Here is a 15,573-nt window from a genome sequence, read left to right as displayed (position 1 = left end):
CTCTTTCTCTCTCTCTCTCTCTCTCTCTCTCCGTCTATCTGTGTGCCAAAAAAAAAATTCATATACCCGCCGCGGTGGCTCAGCGGTTAGGGCGCTCGGCTACTGATCTGGAGTTCCCGGGTTCGAACCCGACCGCGGAGGCTGCGTTTTTATGGAGGCAAACCGCTAAGGCGCCCGTGTGCTGTGCGATGTCAGTGCACGTTAAAGATGCCCAGGTGGTCGAAATTATTCCGGAGCCCTCCACTACGGCACCTCTTTCTTCCTTTCTTCTTTCACTCCCTCCTTTATTCCTTCCCTTACGGCGTGGTTCAGGTGTCCGCCGATACATGAGACAGATACTGCGCCATTTCCTTTCCCCATAAACCAATTATTATTATTATTTATAATGCTAATTATTTCTTTCCCAAAAATAGTCTCCCACACCCAGAGGCTTTGCTCGTAACCTTTATCCAGCTGTTTAGGAGATCTCACACTCTCAACTTGTACATCACGGACGGCGGTGTTCGGTGCATCAGGCTCGAAAATGAGTGTGCGTCGGCGAAGGCGTTCTCCTCGACGCTCTCACCTGTCAATGGAGCGCAGTTCTTCGAGGTGGTAGTCTTTGGGCGGAGGCCTCCAGAGGACGAGCTTGTCGAGCACCGCGACTCCTCCCTGCCCCACCGGCTCTGCGAAAGGTCACACCACAGGCCAAGCGTCGGCGAGCGAAGCAATCTCAAAGCGCGTCTTTCATCACCAGCCTAACACATAGCGCTTGTGTTTACGGCCGGCTGGCCGGCCCGGCCAGCGCAACAGCTGGAGCCCTGAAATATAAGGGCGTCCTGCACAACACGGGGCTTCCATTCCAATATGTTAGAAAATACCTCGCTGGCAAGCTCTGAAATCCTCCCTCGCAGCTAAGGGTGTGACGAAAGCGCGGCTTGCGAAGTCTGCTTGCGTCACGCCTCTAGATGTATAGTGTACGGCCCGACTGGATGCCGCTGCTCGAAGAAGCAGCGGAAACACAAAAATAGCGCTGAATGCGTGCGGATGTGAGGTCGAGCGTGTGAATGGCCGTAATGGAGATGAATGAAAAACGCAGCCAGCAGGGCTTAGAGTAGCGTGTTACTTCAGCAGACCTTACTACTGACCCGCTTCTCTCCGTGACCGTGACGGTAGTCGGCGAAAATAAAACTAGAAGCGTAAGCCAGAAGGGAACGAGTAAATAGTCTCGCCACCCGCGAGAACTGAGGACGAGATTATTGAGGCCTTCGTTTCTTCGCAGAGTGTGCATTTAGAAACCAGCAGAGCGCAGTTCCTAATGTGTGTCCCACTCGTTGAAGGTACAAATACAAGTGAAAGCTGTATACGAAATGATCTGCCCTCGCCAGTGCGTTACGGCGCAAACTGGTCGTTTACTATGTGGTTGCGCTCAGGAATTAAAGCTAACAAAATCAAGCATAATAGGAGCAACCGTGAATCCTGTGAGCTCCTGCTGCGTCACCTAAGATGAAACAGCTTTTCACGTTTTCATCTAAAGTGCCCTTTTATTGTTCCGCGCGCTAAACCATGAGAATATAAAAATAATAAAAAATGAACCTGGTTTGCCTTGTACTCGACGAAAGAATAGGGTGCCAACGAAGACGGGGCGACAGAATCAGACTTTGCGTGCTGTGTTTTCATCTTGAGTACGGATCGCCAGCTTGCCTAGACTCCTTCATTTCTTGCTTGGTTACGTTTATAGGAACAACAGCAAAAATTAGAAAAATAAGGCGCGGGGAAGCTAGGAGGCTCGACGTCAAATTGTGTTAAAGTAGTTCACCGGGGGTTTGCCTCTGAACCATACATAAAAGGATAAGGACCCCTGTTTTCCTCGTAGCGATCTCCATGTTTGCTTTAGGAAACCCAGGCACGTCTTTGGGAGTCGCATTTCGTTGTCCCACGAGCAAGAAAAAACATCTTCCGGGGCCATCAAAACGCTCGGAGGCAATTCGCAAACACGTCTTCTCTCACGGGAGCCGTTCACCCTGGTGTTTTCGTTTCTTTGTCTTTTTTTTTGCATCTGTTACGAAAGCCGTCTCGGGGGGACCGAACCGGAACAGTCATTTCGCCTCATATTTGCAAAGACCTTCTCGTACACGCAAAAGGCCCCGCGAAATCGAGACACGAAGCGCTATGAAGACGCTTAGAACGCGAACAGGTCAAGCGAGAAGAAGAGAACCCGGACTCATGAGCAACAGAGCTGATCTGGGATCGAGAAAAAGATGTGGCTCGCGTGTAAACGAAGTTTGCAGGCATAGGATGGGCGCAGCTGGTAAAGGACCGGGCTAATTGGAGAGACAAGGGAGAGGCTTTTGTCCTGCAGTGGGTGTAGTCAGGCTGATGATGATGATGAAGACAATTTCAATGCTTTCTTTCAAACACTTAAGGTGTGTTCGGTTGCTTTATTTCACTCTTCTACTTGTGTCCGCGCTTCTGAAGAATGGAGACTGCTCATAGTAAATGATATATCTCACTTGCGTCAGATTATTTTTTCTTCCTCTACTTGCTTATTACTATTCGCTATGACAATACGCATAAGCGGCAGAAAACATTCAATATGAACCTGTAAACCTAAAACAGAGGTGGTAAAGACGCAATGACGCAGTGTTCCTTCAAGTTCCTTCGACGAACGTGTTCGGTTTCTTTCATACTTGGGCGTAAACGGCCTGACAGCTAGCTAGCAGGCGCTAGGCCATACGTACGCAGTGGCGCATACATCAAGCTGCTAATACACGCCAGTCAAAGTTATGATCAGTGTGAAACCTTGAGTCCTTATTTTCGCTGTGCTTACAGTTACCGACAAATGGTTGAAAAGATTTCCCTGAGAAACTTGGGTGTTATTCGCTGGCGCCAGAAAACAGTACATCGTTGTTCCATAGTATTCAAAGCTATCATATCGGACACAAGTTTCTATAACCACACCCATAGGGATCAAGAACTGCAGGAAGTAAAGGACGTGGAATGGGTTCAGAATACCGAGTGATATCACCTACAGACTTATCTGAACATGACTGAATATGAGTATACAGTAAAACTGCCAGCATTGTCAACTATACTCACTTCTCTGCAGGACTATAAGGCTTCCCCAGTGACTTCCGGTTACAGCTGTTTTGAGCCAGTCGCCACGACCTGCCTCCTCATGCTTGGGAATATTCTAACCCCATCACATTGCTTGAATCTGCGCGCTCTTCTTGTTCTAGCTTCGTATTCTGTCACATCTCTCCCTTATTTTTGCGTCGGTTTCCTTCCACGATTCTATAACACTCCCGATTGCGTTTTTCTTTTCTGCTGGGTATTCACCGCCTTGCTCTACAGAAGACAGGTATCCTGTTGTGCACGTTAAATACCCGCTCTATTCCATTTTTTCCCTCTCACTTTAAACCAGAATGTCAAATCAAGTGTGTTTTAGATGCTCTGTTCTTTTTCTGCAAAGTTGCACCGAACCTCTTTCTCTTTTTCATGACATTACGAGGTAAAAGTACTATGAGAAAAACGAGCATTTATAAGGAAAAATTAAATATTATGAAATTGGTTGTTGGTTGTTGGGAAAAGGAAACGGCGCGGTATCTGTCTCTCATCTCAACAGACTCCTGCACCGCGCGGCAAGGGAAGAGATAAATAAGGAACTGAGACAAGAAAGGAAGAAAGAGATGCCGTAGTGGAGGGCTCCGGAATAATTTCAGCCACCTGGGGATCTTTAACGTGCACCGAGATCGCACAGCACACGGGCGTCTTTGCGTTTCGCCTCCATCAAAACGGGGCATATTATTTAATAAATGTAAAATTGTGAGGTAATAAATTAAATTATGATTACATGCATTGGTGGTAATGAGGACGATCAGCGCTTGCTGAAGCAGAGCGAACCTGCGGATCCTGACGTCTTTCACGAGTGGCTTAAGGACTCGCGGACCTGCACCTCAGGATCGTCGCGTCTCATACGTCGGCTTCGGCGCGTTGTTCCTGCATCAAACGCAACGATGAGTCCGAAGAGCCCTGGGCTGCTTCGACTGTTTAGGAGAGCGTTCAGTTTCAGGGTGTCCTCTTGAGAGGCGTTTCAATGGGCTTGATGCCGTCTTGTCACAATCATGTGTCCGACCTGATTACGAAGTGTTTAGCGTGAGGCGCGGGCTATGCGCGCCGGGTAGTCACGTGATCGCGGACGCCTTTTTGACTACTACGACGACGACAAACACGTGTTAGTCGGGAATCTTCGCCTTAATAGCTTAGCGCTACAAAACGTACAAGACAGCTTGAAAGCACTTCACGCAGCTGTGGCAGAGCAGTCTAAGAAAACTCTATTTCCTTCACTATAACGTCGTAATTCGTCACTGCGTTATTTCAGAAGTTTGGTGTCAAGATCTAACTAGCTCAAGCGCTCACCGCCATGAGCTCCATGCGATTTTACTTTTCTCGCTTGACAAAGCAAGAACGTTGGAAAAATGTGGTAGAGTTTTAACGTAATTAAACCGAGTAAACGTGCGAAAGCATGTGATTAGCATGGTTGGCTCATGGTGTTGCTTTGCTGGGTCATCGGCACGTCTGGCGACGATGTTAGTTCGATAGTAGTGCTAGTTGATGAAGACGACGACGTGAACAACGCATTGCGAGAGTGCGTTGCAGTTTAACATGAGGCTGGATCGGCAGCGGCGATAACGTAGTGCCCTCGTGCAGTGGCCAGCAAAGCTGATCTGTTCCCAAGTCGCGGCAATATTCATTTTGTTTCTTTATGGTTCGGCCAAAGTCATCATCAAGGTCAAGCTTCACACAAACCCGGTGATCTGATTTGATCTTGAGAAGTAGTGCTTTCGCACTTGAAATATTCATCTTAATTCCTCTTTCGAATTACCTGTAATATGATGCGAATGTGTAGCATTTTTCTGTTAAGTTGTGATTGGCCTCAAACACGGGCACACATAACTCCCAAATAGCGCAGACGTGACCATCTGCATGCATTAGACACGAGTCCCATACCCGCTAGGTGCCCGGTTAAATTCTAACTACTTACAGCATCAGGGGCGCTTTATTGTGGGTAGCGGGGGATCCATTCGCGATCTACGTACGCAGATTTTCGCTCGAGTAAGGCAGTCTATCCATTCGTGTTAAAAAGCCTTCAAATTCGGCATAACTTGGTGAAATGCACTTGCGTTCCACGTAAATCAGCAGCATTTTACTAACGATGAGTTCTTGCTTTAAACATGCGTGTGAGATTGCACTGCCTATATTTAGAAGCGACGGTTATAGATACATGGCAGGAAAAAAAGTGGCAGGGTTTTAACGTATTTAAACTGAGTAGACGTGTTAAGCCTGGTTGGCTCATGGTTTTACTTGTGTTTAGCTTGTGTTTAGTTTAACACGAGCCGTGATAGTTTGCAGCGATATCACATTGTTCTCGTGCAGTGGCCAGCTAAGCTGATCTTTGCGTGCCGCCGCGGGTCCGAGTCCCAGTCGAGGCAATATATATTGTATTTTTCCAGGCTAGCCAAGGCCGCCCTCAAAGTCAATATTTAGTAAGGCAGAAACTTGGGCTAGTTGGATATTGTTTGAACTCATATTTTCTAGCGCTTAGTGAACACAAGGGACAAGAACACAAATACACAGGACGTCCCATACAAAAACGTCCTATGGGTGTCTATAGAAAAAGCTATGTCCGTCTATGGCCTTTTATGAACCTCTATAAGCACCGACAGAGGTGCTCATTGCCAGCTATTGAAAAATCTATGCCACTAAAGCTATAGCTTTGGAACCATACAACTTTCTTAAGCTGTCTATAGAAAAATATATCAGCCTGTATCTACAGCTATAGACAGAAATAGGAAACGTCTATAGCTATTTGGGCCAAATGTCTATAGCCGGCCATAGGGCATTTTGTATGGGGTACGTCCTGTGTATTTGTATTCTTGTCCCTTGTGTTCACTAAGCGCTAGAAAATATGAGCTCAAAGTCAAGCTTCGCACAAGATTCTTGGTTGGAACCGTGTTAAGTAAGGTCACCCTCAAGGCCAAGCTTCACACAAGATTTTTGGTTGGAACCGCGTTAAGGCGTTCCTTCGTTGAATAGAGGCTGCTCGACGCGTTGAGCGACAGTGGTGCTGACACAGAAGTCGCGCCATACCGTTCGTACAAACTCGCAGAACAATGGATATATAACGCATACTGCAGCGGCGTTAACCACTATTATTTTGTAGGCGCGCCCTGGAGATTTGTTGTTTAGCCCCAAGTTGGGGCGCACATGACCACAACTGCGACATCTGAGTCAAGTTCACGCCGGGGGGCACCATGGTTTCCAAGCGACATGAAGAGAGAATCGACGTAACACGCACCCGACTTTCGGCACCTCTCAACGCCTTCGAAGGCCCGCACTGCGCGCTTCCGCTGATGCGAGCGCCGGTCACTAGGGTGTGCCAAGCTGCATACCATTCTAAAAAATAGTTTCGAAGAATACGCCGTGTTCGGCAACAGGTTCGGTGCCATGCCATCCCTCAGGTATTTCAGGCTTAAAAAGAAAAAAATCCACCGGTTTCAAGTGCATTCATCACGCCCTCTTTTGGAAATTTTCATTGCCACAGTGAAGAACAAGACCATGACATGCACATATATTTTACTGTCAGCTATGCACAAAGCTTGTTTTCAGCATCTTATAGTCTTCATTCAGTTCATGCTGTACTATTATCGTGCAGCGAAGAGGCCACTCGTTATTATTAAGACTCTGTTTAAAGATATCTTTGTATTATCAAACGCAGCCTGTTAGATGCACCCGACTTGCTCCGCCCAAAGTACCGCGTGCAGCGTTTCCCATCGAAGCCACGAACAGAGGAGTATTGTAGCTTACGCTGGCAGCCTGTAAAGTATTCCGTTATTAGTGTACACGCGTGTGTGTATCCTCTGTTGTCCAGCTTTCTCGCGCGATTCATTGTTCCTGAAATCACGTACCAACCGGTCCGAATAGTCACGCTTCTCGTGTAATAGGCACTGAATCGGTTGGTATTCGCTGGCCTCTGCAGTACTAACTAGCCAAAAAGCACAGGCTGAAATGCTCTGCGCAGAAATAAGCTCCCAGCTTCTCGAAGGCAGGCCGCATGCAACAGCGACGCGATATGTTCGTCGGACGTGTTCTCGCCTTGCATATACTTTACAGCCGAATCTCTACTTTCCGTGTCACTGCATGGAACAAGTCTGGCGGCCACAACGCGACAAGCCTTGAGCCATATGACCGCATGCCTACACGCTGATCGCCCACGAACAGCACCGCTTCATTTCCTTCATGTTCGCGGTCCCGAACCGACATGCCTTCCTTTCACCAACGCTTCCCCAGCCGCCGCTCACTTTCTCTGCTCGTCTGCCTCTATATCTACCCGAATCCGGCTCGGAAAGCGCGCTCAATTAAATGGCGGGAAAAAAAATGACGCCAAAAACTTATTGAGATGAAAAGCAGAGTCCGGTGTAAGCGTTTTTCATGCATTAAAAGAGCAGCGAACCGCGAGCAAAAGTCTTCGCCGAGGCTCCCGTTCCCTGGTATAAGAGCGTGGATGTCATCAATCAAGCGCCATTGTGCTCCTGTCGGAGTTCCCAGCGCTTGAAGCTTCGGGCGGCCGACCTGAAGCCTGCCGGGCTTTCCGCAACGTTCGCTTTCTTCCTCACGCTCCCCCGCAAACGAAGCTACAAAGGGCGGGGCAAGAGGCTCATATTCTTTTCAGCGAAAGAACGAAACGAAAAGAAAGAAAGACCACAGTCCCTCCACTGTACCTTCGAGCAGCAACCCCGCAGTACCATAAGGCGATCTCTCTCTCTCTTTCTCTTTCTTCGGTCTCTTTTCCTTCGAACCTGCCATCTGCCTCTCGGCATCTGAACAGTTGCTCTTCAGGCAAAAAAATGAAGAAAGGATACTTCGCCGAGGCTCGTTCGTTTAATATTTCAATACCGGCCATCCGCGCACTTCGTTTAGTTGAAATTTATAGCAGAGCTCTGGTGATCTGCTGCATTTTTCACGTCCTTATCGGTGGACACGATGCGAAAGGTCTCGCCGTCGTAATTTAACGTCATTCAGGCTGCCTGCTTTCTAAAACTCCAGATAGGGTTTCTTCGAGCAAAATAAGGCATTATAATGCTCGAACTCGCCATGAGATGGAGCTTTATATTAGTTAATTTGGCCTCTCTTACCGGCAGCCGAATAAATATTTTCTTAGTTTAAAAAAAAAAACAGATAATGCGAGCTTTTCAGTGCAGACGCATTGGACAGCAGTGTGTATAGAAGCTTAAAAAGCGCGAGAACTAGCCAGTCTGACGTCTTTTATAAAATGAGGTAGGCGTAAATACACTACCTTGAAATCCGAAGAGCAAAGAAAGGCCCATAAGTATGAAAGGAACTTGTTTTTTTTTTTCATTTCTGAATGTTTTTCTGCCATCTGTTTGCTTTCACCTCAATTACTGAGGAATGCGCAAAACCTCTTCAGTCTGCCATCTCCACGAATAAGAGTGACCCTGGCATGTTCCTCAATTTCTCATTTTTATTTCTTCTTCTTGTTCATGAAGAAGTATTCTTCTGCATTTAGTTCCGTGCAGCGGCCAGGAAGCAACGCAGACGAAAACGGATGCCGGAACGACCGTGCCACCGTTCAGGTGCGTAGCGTGAGGTGCCCGCCTTGCAAAAACCGCGCAGTTGCGCCGGCTAAGCTTACTTCGTTCGACCTTCAGCTTTTGTATATAAGGGCGAGAAATTCGGAGAGGAACACTCAAGTCTCGTCTTCTTCGTGCTCGAGGACTCTTCCCGAAGTTCCCGAAAGACTACATAGAGACGGCCACTTTTTCTTTTTTCTTTTAGGTTTTCTTAAAGCGAACCGAAATGCCGTCGGTCTACCCGCAGTTTACCCACCCAAAATTGCGTGCCGCCTCTCTCGATTCGGAGCTAAAATATTTTCTTCTTGTTTCATTTTTTCTGTATTCCCTACCATCTGCCTGAAGCATCATTTCTCTTTCAATCGTCCCCGCCTAGTATGGAACCGAGTTTCTTTATGAAACTCGTCCAAGGCTGCCCTGCACTGTGAAGTGCGCTGCCGTGGTTCCGTATGCCTTATGGCAATTTAATTTTTCTTTTTTGTTGTTGTGTTTCAAGAAAACATGATTTCCAAATAGATTTCTTTACAGCTACCAATTTTGCGAACGGTCAGACTGCTTGCCAGCAGCCGAAGGGATTCGGAACTCAAAAAGAAGAACGATGGGTTTGCTATTTTTTCTCTCTTTCTTCTCGGTGCTCACGAAACGTTTGAGGAGGAAAAATGGAGACCGATTTCAATCGGTTTTGAGACAAGGACACCCAACAAAGAAAGGATATCTGGTGACCTCAAGGCATTTGGCAGAAGGAATGAAGAAACGAATGTATTCATTTTGTTCACATTTTTATCTACGTGGATGGGGCCTTAAAATTGCAGCAATGACAAAGCAGCGCACTCAGAGAGTTATCCACGGCGCAACCCCCCCCCCCCCCCCCTTTTTTTTTTCGATGGACTTCGTTCGTCTTTCCAGCTGCCATTTCATCTCTCTAGCATTCTCTTTCTTCTTGCTTAAGTAGGGCACTCAAAACTGAGTTTTTGTAAATTTTTCATTCCAGTAATCCCGTCGCAACGAAGTGCCACTGAAAAATTTCTTGCTGTAAAGCCAATCTCGATGCTCCGTGTCAAGTCCGATCGGCTTTCGGGTCAGTATGAAACGTCAGAAACGTCGCGAAACTTCTTACTCACTCTCTTCGGTCGATATGTTTAAGTTGTCGCTATTAAACTTTCTTTCGTATCGAGCGGCAGCAGCTGGAGATCAATGCGCACAGTCTGCGTTATTTATTTCTTGCAATTTTATTCCTCCTTGCAGCTGCAGTCTTATACTCTGGGGAGCACGGAGAAAGTGACGCAGGTCACGGTTTCTAATTACAGCCCTGCGCGAAAAGTAATATAAACTTCCGTGCATTGGAATTCGAAAAAAGGAACTGATCCCTTAGAAAGTAAATAAAAAATAAGATGAGCAGAAAACATCTGTTTCCGGCAGAATCGGCGTTAGGTTGAGTCGGGGCACATACAATATTAGCAGTGCACAGCTTCACGCGCTCCAAACAACGTCACAGAAAAACTACGGCATTGTGTCATTAAACATTGCAGGTGGAGATAGCTACGGCTTATAGATATCTCATTTCCCTCTTCCCTGCCTCTATGTTCAGGCGATGCAGCCAGTCGGAAGAAAGAAAAAAAGCAGAGAAGGTCGGATAAGTGTAAGTTATATTTGCCTTTCAAAAAAGGTCACGCTTTTTAGCTCGCACCTTTCATTCGTAGCAAAAAGAAAATGAAAGAATGTAAAGGAATGGCAGGAAAGAGAGTGTTCAATTCGACTTCGGGGTGAGGGTTGGAAAAAAAGAAAGGGTGGGCTATGTCGCGTTCACAATCGAAACTCCGGTCTCGACCACGCCGCGCGAGCAAAAAGCAGCCAGGAGGGGCAGGGATAAGAGGGGGGGGGGGGGGGGGCGGAGACCCTTTGTTCGCTTCGTTGGGTCGATCCCGTCGTGGAACTCGTTTTCGCCTTTTCTGTTCCGGGCTGCTCCTGCCGCCGCCCGACATAATTTCACTTTACCCGCGCTTTCCGCTTGCTTTCCCACAAACACTGTGGAGCGACACGCACGCAGGCGCACCCTCTCGCGCGAGATGGGAGCACATAGAGTTGCTCTCGGGAGAATGGAAAGCATGGCACCGTTGCCCGCCACTGTGTCCCATCGATCCGGTGAACGCGAGCAGAGTAAGAGAACAGTTGGCCCCTTTGCGGTACACACAGACATGAACGTACACAAAGCTACCACGGACACGCTCAAGCGCGCACACACACAGCGGCCACCTACGCCCCGAAAGCACACATCGACGGCATTATGTCGCGTCCGGCAAGCGCTCTTCACCACCTCGCTCATGTGTTATGCATAGCAAGCCGACCCACGCCGCGCCAGGGCGCGCGCGCCTCTGCGCGCTCTCTGGTCGTATTAGCCGCGGTGGCCCACCGCCATCCCAGCCTGCCGCTCGTCCCCGCCGCCGTTGGCCGAGTCCACTCGGAGATGCACCTCGTCGGCGTCGTCCGCACTGTCCCGCTCTGCCGAGCCATGTTATTTTTTTTGTCTTTCTCCGCGGTCTGCGGGTCACGTCGCACAGTAAGAGAAGGAATAAAACGCGTCCCCTGCTTCCGGGATTCAGGCTTCGCTCGCTGCCGAATGGCGAACACACACACCACGCGTGCGGGCAAACGGGGGATCCGCGTGCCATGCGGGCTGGAGCCTGCTGGTGCGCCCACCACGCACGCACCAGACCACAGCCCGCTAGACCCTCGTTTCCCCCTTCCTCATCTTCCTCCTCCTCTCCCCCAGCCAATCTCCTACTATTCCCAAAACTGGGCCCGGCTGTGCATTTGCTGATGTGAGGCTGGCGTCGCAACGGAGTCAGTGCGTGGAACGGGAGACTGCCTTGCTTTGCGAGTAGAGGGGTTCCCTCCTAAGAGGCCGCGTGCCTTGGGACCATTAGGAACCGATTCTGGAGACCTGGCCTGCTCGAAAGAAAGCCGCGCTGCATGAAGAAGTCGTTTTGCTTTCTATTCGTGCACTACTTCCTTGCCAACTTCTGGGAGTTTATGCCCAGATGATGGCGCTGAACCTGCTTTGTGCGTCCCTTAGCGCGGGGGCTGCCGAAAGCCTAAGTAGAGGGCGTTCGAGAAAGAAAGTTTTTCGGTTACGGCGCATTCCACTCCAGGGTGAAAACGCTTTCTGTGAAAGCGCGGATCCACGGCAACAAACAGGGTTTTCCGCACGAAAGCTACTCCGCGTGGCATTTGCTTATCTTTGAGATGAATGGCTCCCTAAGAAGAAATTGGGAAAGAGCACAGTTCTTGATACACGGCCTTCGACCACATTCTAATGAATAGTTTCACTACAGGCGAATGAAAATGGTCGACACAGATTCAGAACGCTCAACACTTCGTGCTTTTTTAAAGTATTGCTCAGACGACGTCGACATTCGTAAAGGGCATTAAAAATTTTGTGAAGACATACGCTCTCGTTTAACGTCTACTAATGCGGCAGCACTTGCCGCTTTAAATGATCGTGGGCCAGAGTGGCTGCGGCAAAGAGAGGGAAGGTTGGGTCGAATTTAATCCGGTCCCCAACAAAGGCGAAACTTCTCACCCTACACTGCTGCTTGCTTTGGCATGTAAAAATTCGCTTATCAACTTCTCGTATCCGTAAAGTGCGCTAAACGTAAGCAACACACTCCGCATTCCTCCTCTTTGGCAGTTAGTGTGCTTCGATCTTACCTTGATTGTTTCATGAGTCGATTCAGTCACAAAGATATGGAAAATGTTTTTGTTTACGAAGAAATATCTGCTAAATGTGGCTCAGTTAAGGAACGAAAATTATGGTTCATCAATTTTGTGGCTGATAAGCGTTTTAGGCGCGAATGCTGTGCTTGCTTCATCTCATCGTAACGAGACATTTAAAGTACGAAAGCGCTACTTCGCGGGGTCGAAACAAACCAAGAATCTTGTGGCATCCCTGACCTTGAGGGGTGCAGAAATGAAATAAATATGGCCTCGACTGGGACGCAATCAGAAACAGACATTGCTCAGGTATTGGTCAAGTTTCGCTTGCAGTGGTAAGTAAAAAAATGGGTCACATCTCCAGGATTACCCTCTGCATAAAACACTTGCGCGGACCAAACAGCATTCGTTGCCTTCAACACCATGTGCTCAGTTAAGGCTTGACTTGCTATTATTGTTGTTTAGTTATAAAGAGGAGAGTATTATATACCCCATTTGCACAAAAGCCGCCGTCCGCCGGCGTCCATAGCACGAGATTTCTGAGTGACGTCACCATGCTCTTGTATGACGTCAGTAGTTGATCATAAGATAGTGAAATCTACAGCAAAGAAGAAAAACATAGTTTATTCCCAAGGTGCGAGCATTTGAAGCAAGGACCTTCAAATTGTGAGGCAAGCACGCAACCCATAGGCTACAACGCCGCTTTTTTTTAAAACTCGATATTTATTGCACTTAAAACCGTGTTACTTCTTGGGGAATAAATGTGAACCTTATGTACGCGTTTTCTTGCGACTGTATGCTAATGAGTAGGTGCGTCATTAGAAAGGGAGGAAGAAACCCTCAATGAACGTCGTAACAGAGCTCACGACGAGACAGTGCTTTCGCGTTCAAAGCACGTAAACAGTACAAAGTGCCCTCCGTAATTTTCTTTGCTGTCAACATGTCTCTAAATTTTCAATTCAAATTAGGCATTAAAAAATGTGCAGAAAAATCTTACTCTCTTGCATAATCTAAAAGTTAAAAGAGAAACATCAATCCTCCCCCACACATCGTATTCTTCGTTCTCGTATTCTCTGCATCTATAATATGAAATCGCCAATTTTTTGTTTGGCCAAACGGAGCTGCTTGCGCAATGCAGCATCTGACGCCTCCTGAAAGACGGACAGGTGAAGAGGGAAGGTGAACCTTTGGGCCCAGCAAAAATCAGATGCGTATTTGAAAATCCACTTTCTCTCTAGCCCAGCAAAAACTTAGTGCGCAGCATCTGGGACGTTTCCAGTAAAAGAGCACATACATTTGGTGCAATGCTTGCTATCCATTTTGGATTCTGCTTGTCCGGCAGAACCTGCAAGAGCGTGTGCTTTCTATCCTTCCAGAAATTCTGAAAGCTGTATCGCCCGCCTTTAGGAGGGCCTTTTTTATGGGCCCTTCGGGAGCCTGGCAGAAAACGGCGGGGCTTTCTGCGCAGTTTGGGGGCTACTCGCGCGCTAAAACGGTTGGTTTGTGCCAGGCAATGTTCCTAATGCTTTCCGCGTGAATTGTGTTTACCTCAACGCTGGTTGAAGCCGGAAACGTTTGCCATATGCACCTGGGCGGATGCCAGACGCCCATCGAGCCAAACAGTTCGGAACCTTTTTCCGTATCTGTTAGGCATCGAACAGGAAGCAGCGACGCGTTTCCGCTTCCGTAGCAGTGACTTCCGGGCTGCAGTGCCTGCGGTGCTGAATTTGGTTGTAGCACCGAGACATGCAGGAAGCATAAGCGACGTTAAGCGGCAGATGACTTGAGTCTTTGATGGAGAGGCAGCAGCCGTTGCTGTCTGAGCACTGTAAGCCAGTTCTATTTACATGGCCGAGTGGAATCACCCGACAGTATTGAAAATGAGTGCTATGCAATAGCATTCGTACAGGGATGTGAAGAAGTCGAGAAATGGTGATATGTTATTTATACGGCTGCTAACGCAAGAGCCCTGCCATCGAAGCGCCTATAGTGTGGGTAATTGGAAGTTTTTCGCGCGAAAAAAAACGCGGTTTAATTCTCAGTAGTTCGCACATACTTTGTGTCTTCCTGAGTAAATTTTTCAAGACCGCGAAGTAGTTTTTTTTTCTCTTGCCACAACTGTTCCCCTCGTGACAATTATATTCCAGGCAATATAACCGGAAATTCTGTATCTGCAGAAAAATACAACAAGTTTCGAAGTGACACCAAATTTTCAACCCCCAAACCTGACTAAAGCTGTGCTCTTGAGGCGAAAACTTGTCTGCATATTTTTTACTTGGAGGCGTATTTTGTGTCGCACATGTTGTCTTTGTTAACCTGAAGGTGTCGCCATAATCGCAGCGAGCACTAAAACCCCAAATCTCAGAATTCGCTGATTTTTGTCTGTCCGAAGCCTCTCTTCGTGACCTTGAGGTTGCTCGGGAATAGCAACCTTAACCGCTGCACCACTGCGCCAGGAGTGGTAGGAGGACTCCCATCGATCTATGAATGTTAAGCAGAAAATGACCAATCCCACATATATGGGCATTAATTATTGCAGCTATCGTGTCATACCCTTAAGGTGGAGCTTAAGTCCGATTTCACCGGTCTTTGTCTGAAGGCTGCTTGACCTTGAAATCCGAGACTCGAACCGAAATCGAGATGAAAATCGAAGTGCTAGCGCACCTAATTAGCATTTGGCCTAACCACACTAAATAGATATTTTTTTTTTTTGGGGGGGGGGGGGGAGGCACCTGTGTATAGTACGTCGAGCTGAACGTTTGTCTCACCGGAGAAGTCTTGCATGTCCATCTTGTGGGCGACGAGCAGCGCCCGGCACTTGGTCAGCTCTCGCAGGAGCAGCTGGGTACAGCACACCAGGTTCACCAGCTGCTGCGAATCCACCGGGATGCCGTCGGACACAGCGCTGCACAGAGAGAGACGCGAAAGAAAGCGAAGTGCAACTTCTTTTTGCAACATGCTACGCTCCCCTGGCGAACGAGCTAAACCCATTTACAGCGGGTCAAGCTGAGTGCAGTCTTATTTCAATAGAAGAGGAACACCGTACTGTCATCCAGCGGAAAACAGCTCCAGAGCTACTGCTGTACTGAGGTTTCAGACATTATGCTCGCATTTTGTTCTATTATTTTTAACTGGTGCTTATTCTGCGAGTAAAAAAAAAATCACTCATTAGAGCACCCGTATGCGTTTTTTTTTTTTTTGCTGCTTTACTTCGTCCCGTTCGGCTTTTGTG

The 15,573-nt window shown here is 47.8% G+C and overlaps 1 protein-coding gene across 2 annotated transcripts in view; it reads right to left on the bottom strand.

The window, feature by feature from the left end:
• LOC144125226 (uncharacterized) overlaps positions 1-15,573 on the bottom strand; it is a 61,868-nt gene that overhangs the window by 12,723 nt on the left and 33,572 nt on the right. For both annotated transcript variants that reach the window (XM_077658441.1, XM_077658442.1), the window contains exons 3-4: positions 15,110-15,246; positions 566-665 (exon numbers count right to left, since the gene is read on the bottom strand). In XM_077658441.1, the coding sequence (XP_077514567.1) occupies positions 566-665; positions 15,110-15,246 (237 nt within the window). The remainder of the gene's footprint in view (positions 1-565; positions 666-15,109; positions 15,247-15,573) is intronic.

This window comes from Amblyomma americanum, chromosome 3, assembly GCF_052857255.1.
Source record: "Amblyomma americanum isolate KBUSLIRL-KWMA chromosome 3, ASM5285725v1, whole genome shotgun sequence".
Taxonomy (NCBI): Eukaryota; Metazoa; Arthropoda; class Arachnida; order Ixodida; family Ixodidae; genus Amblyomma; species Amblyomma americanum.
This window is presented reverse-complemented; position numbering and strand designations above follow the sequence as displayed.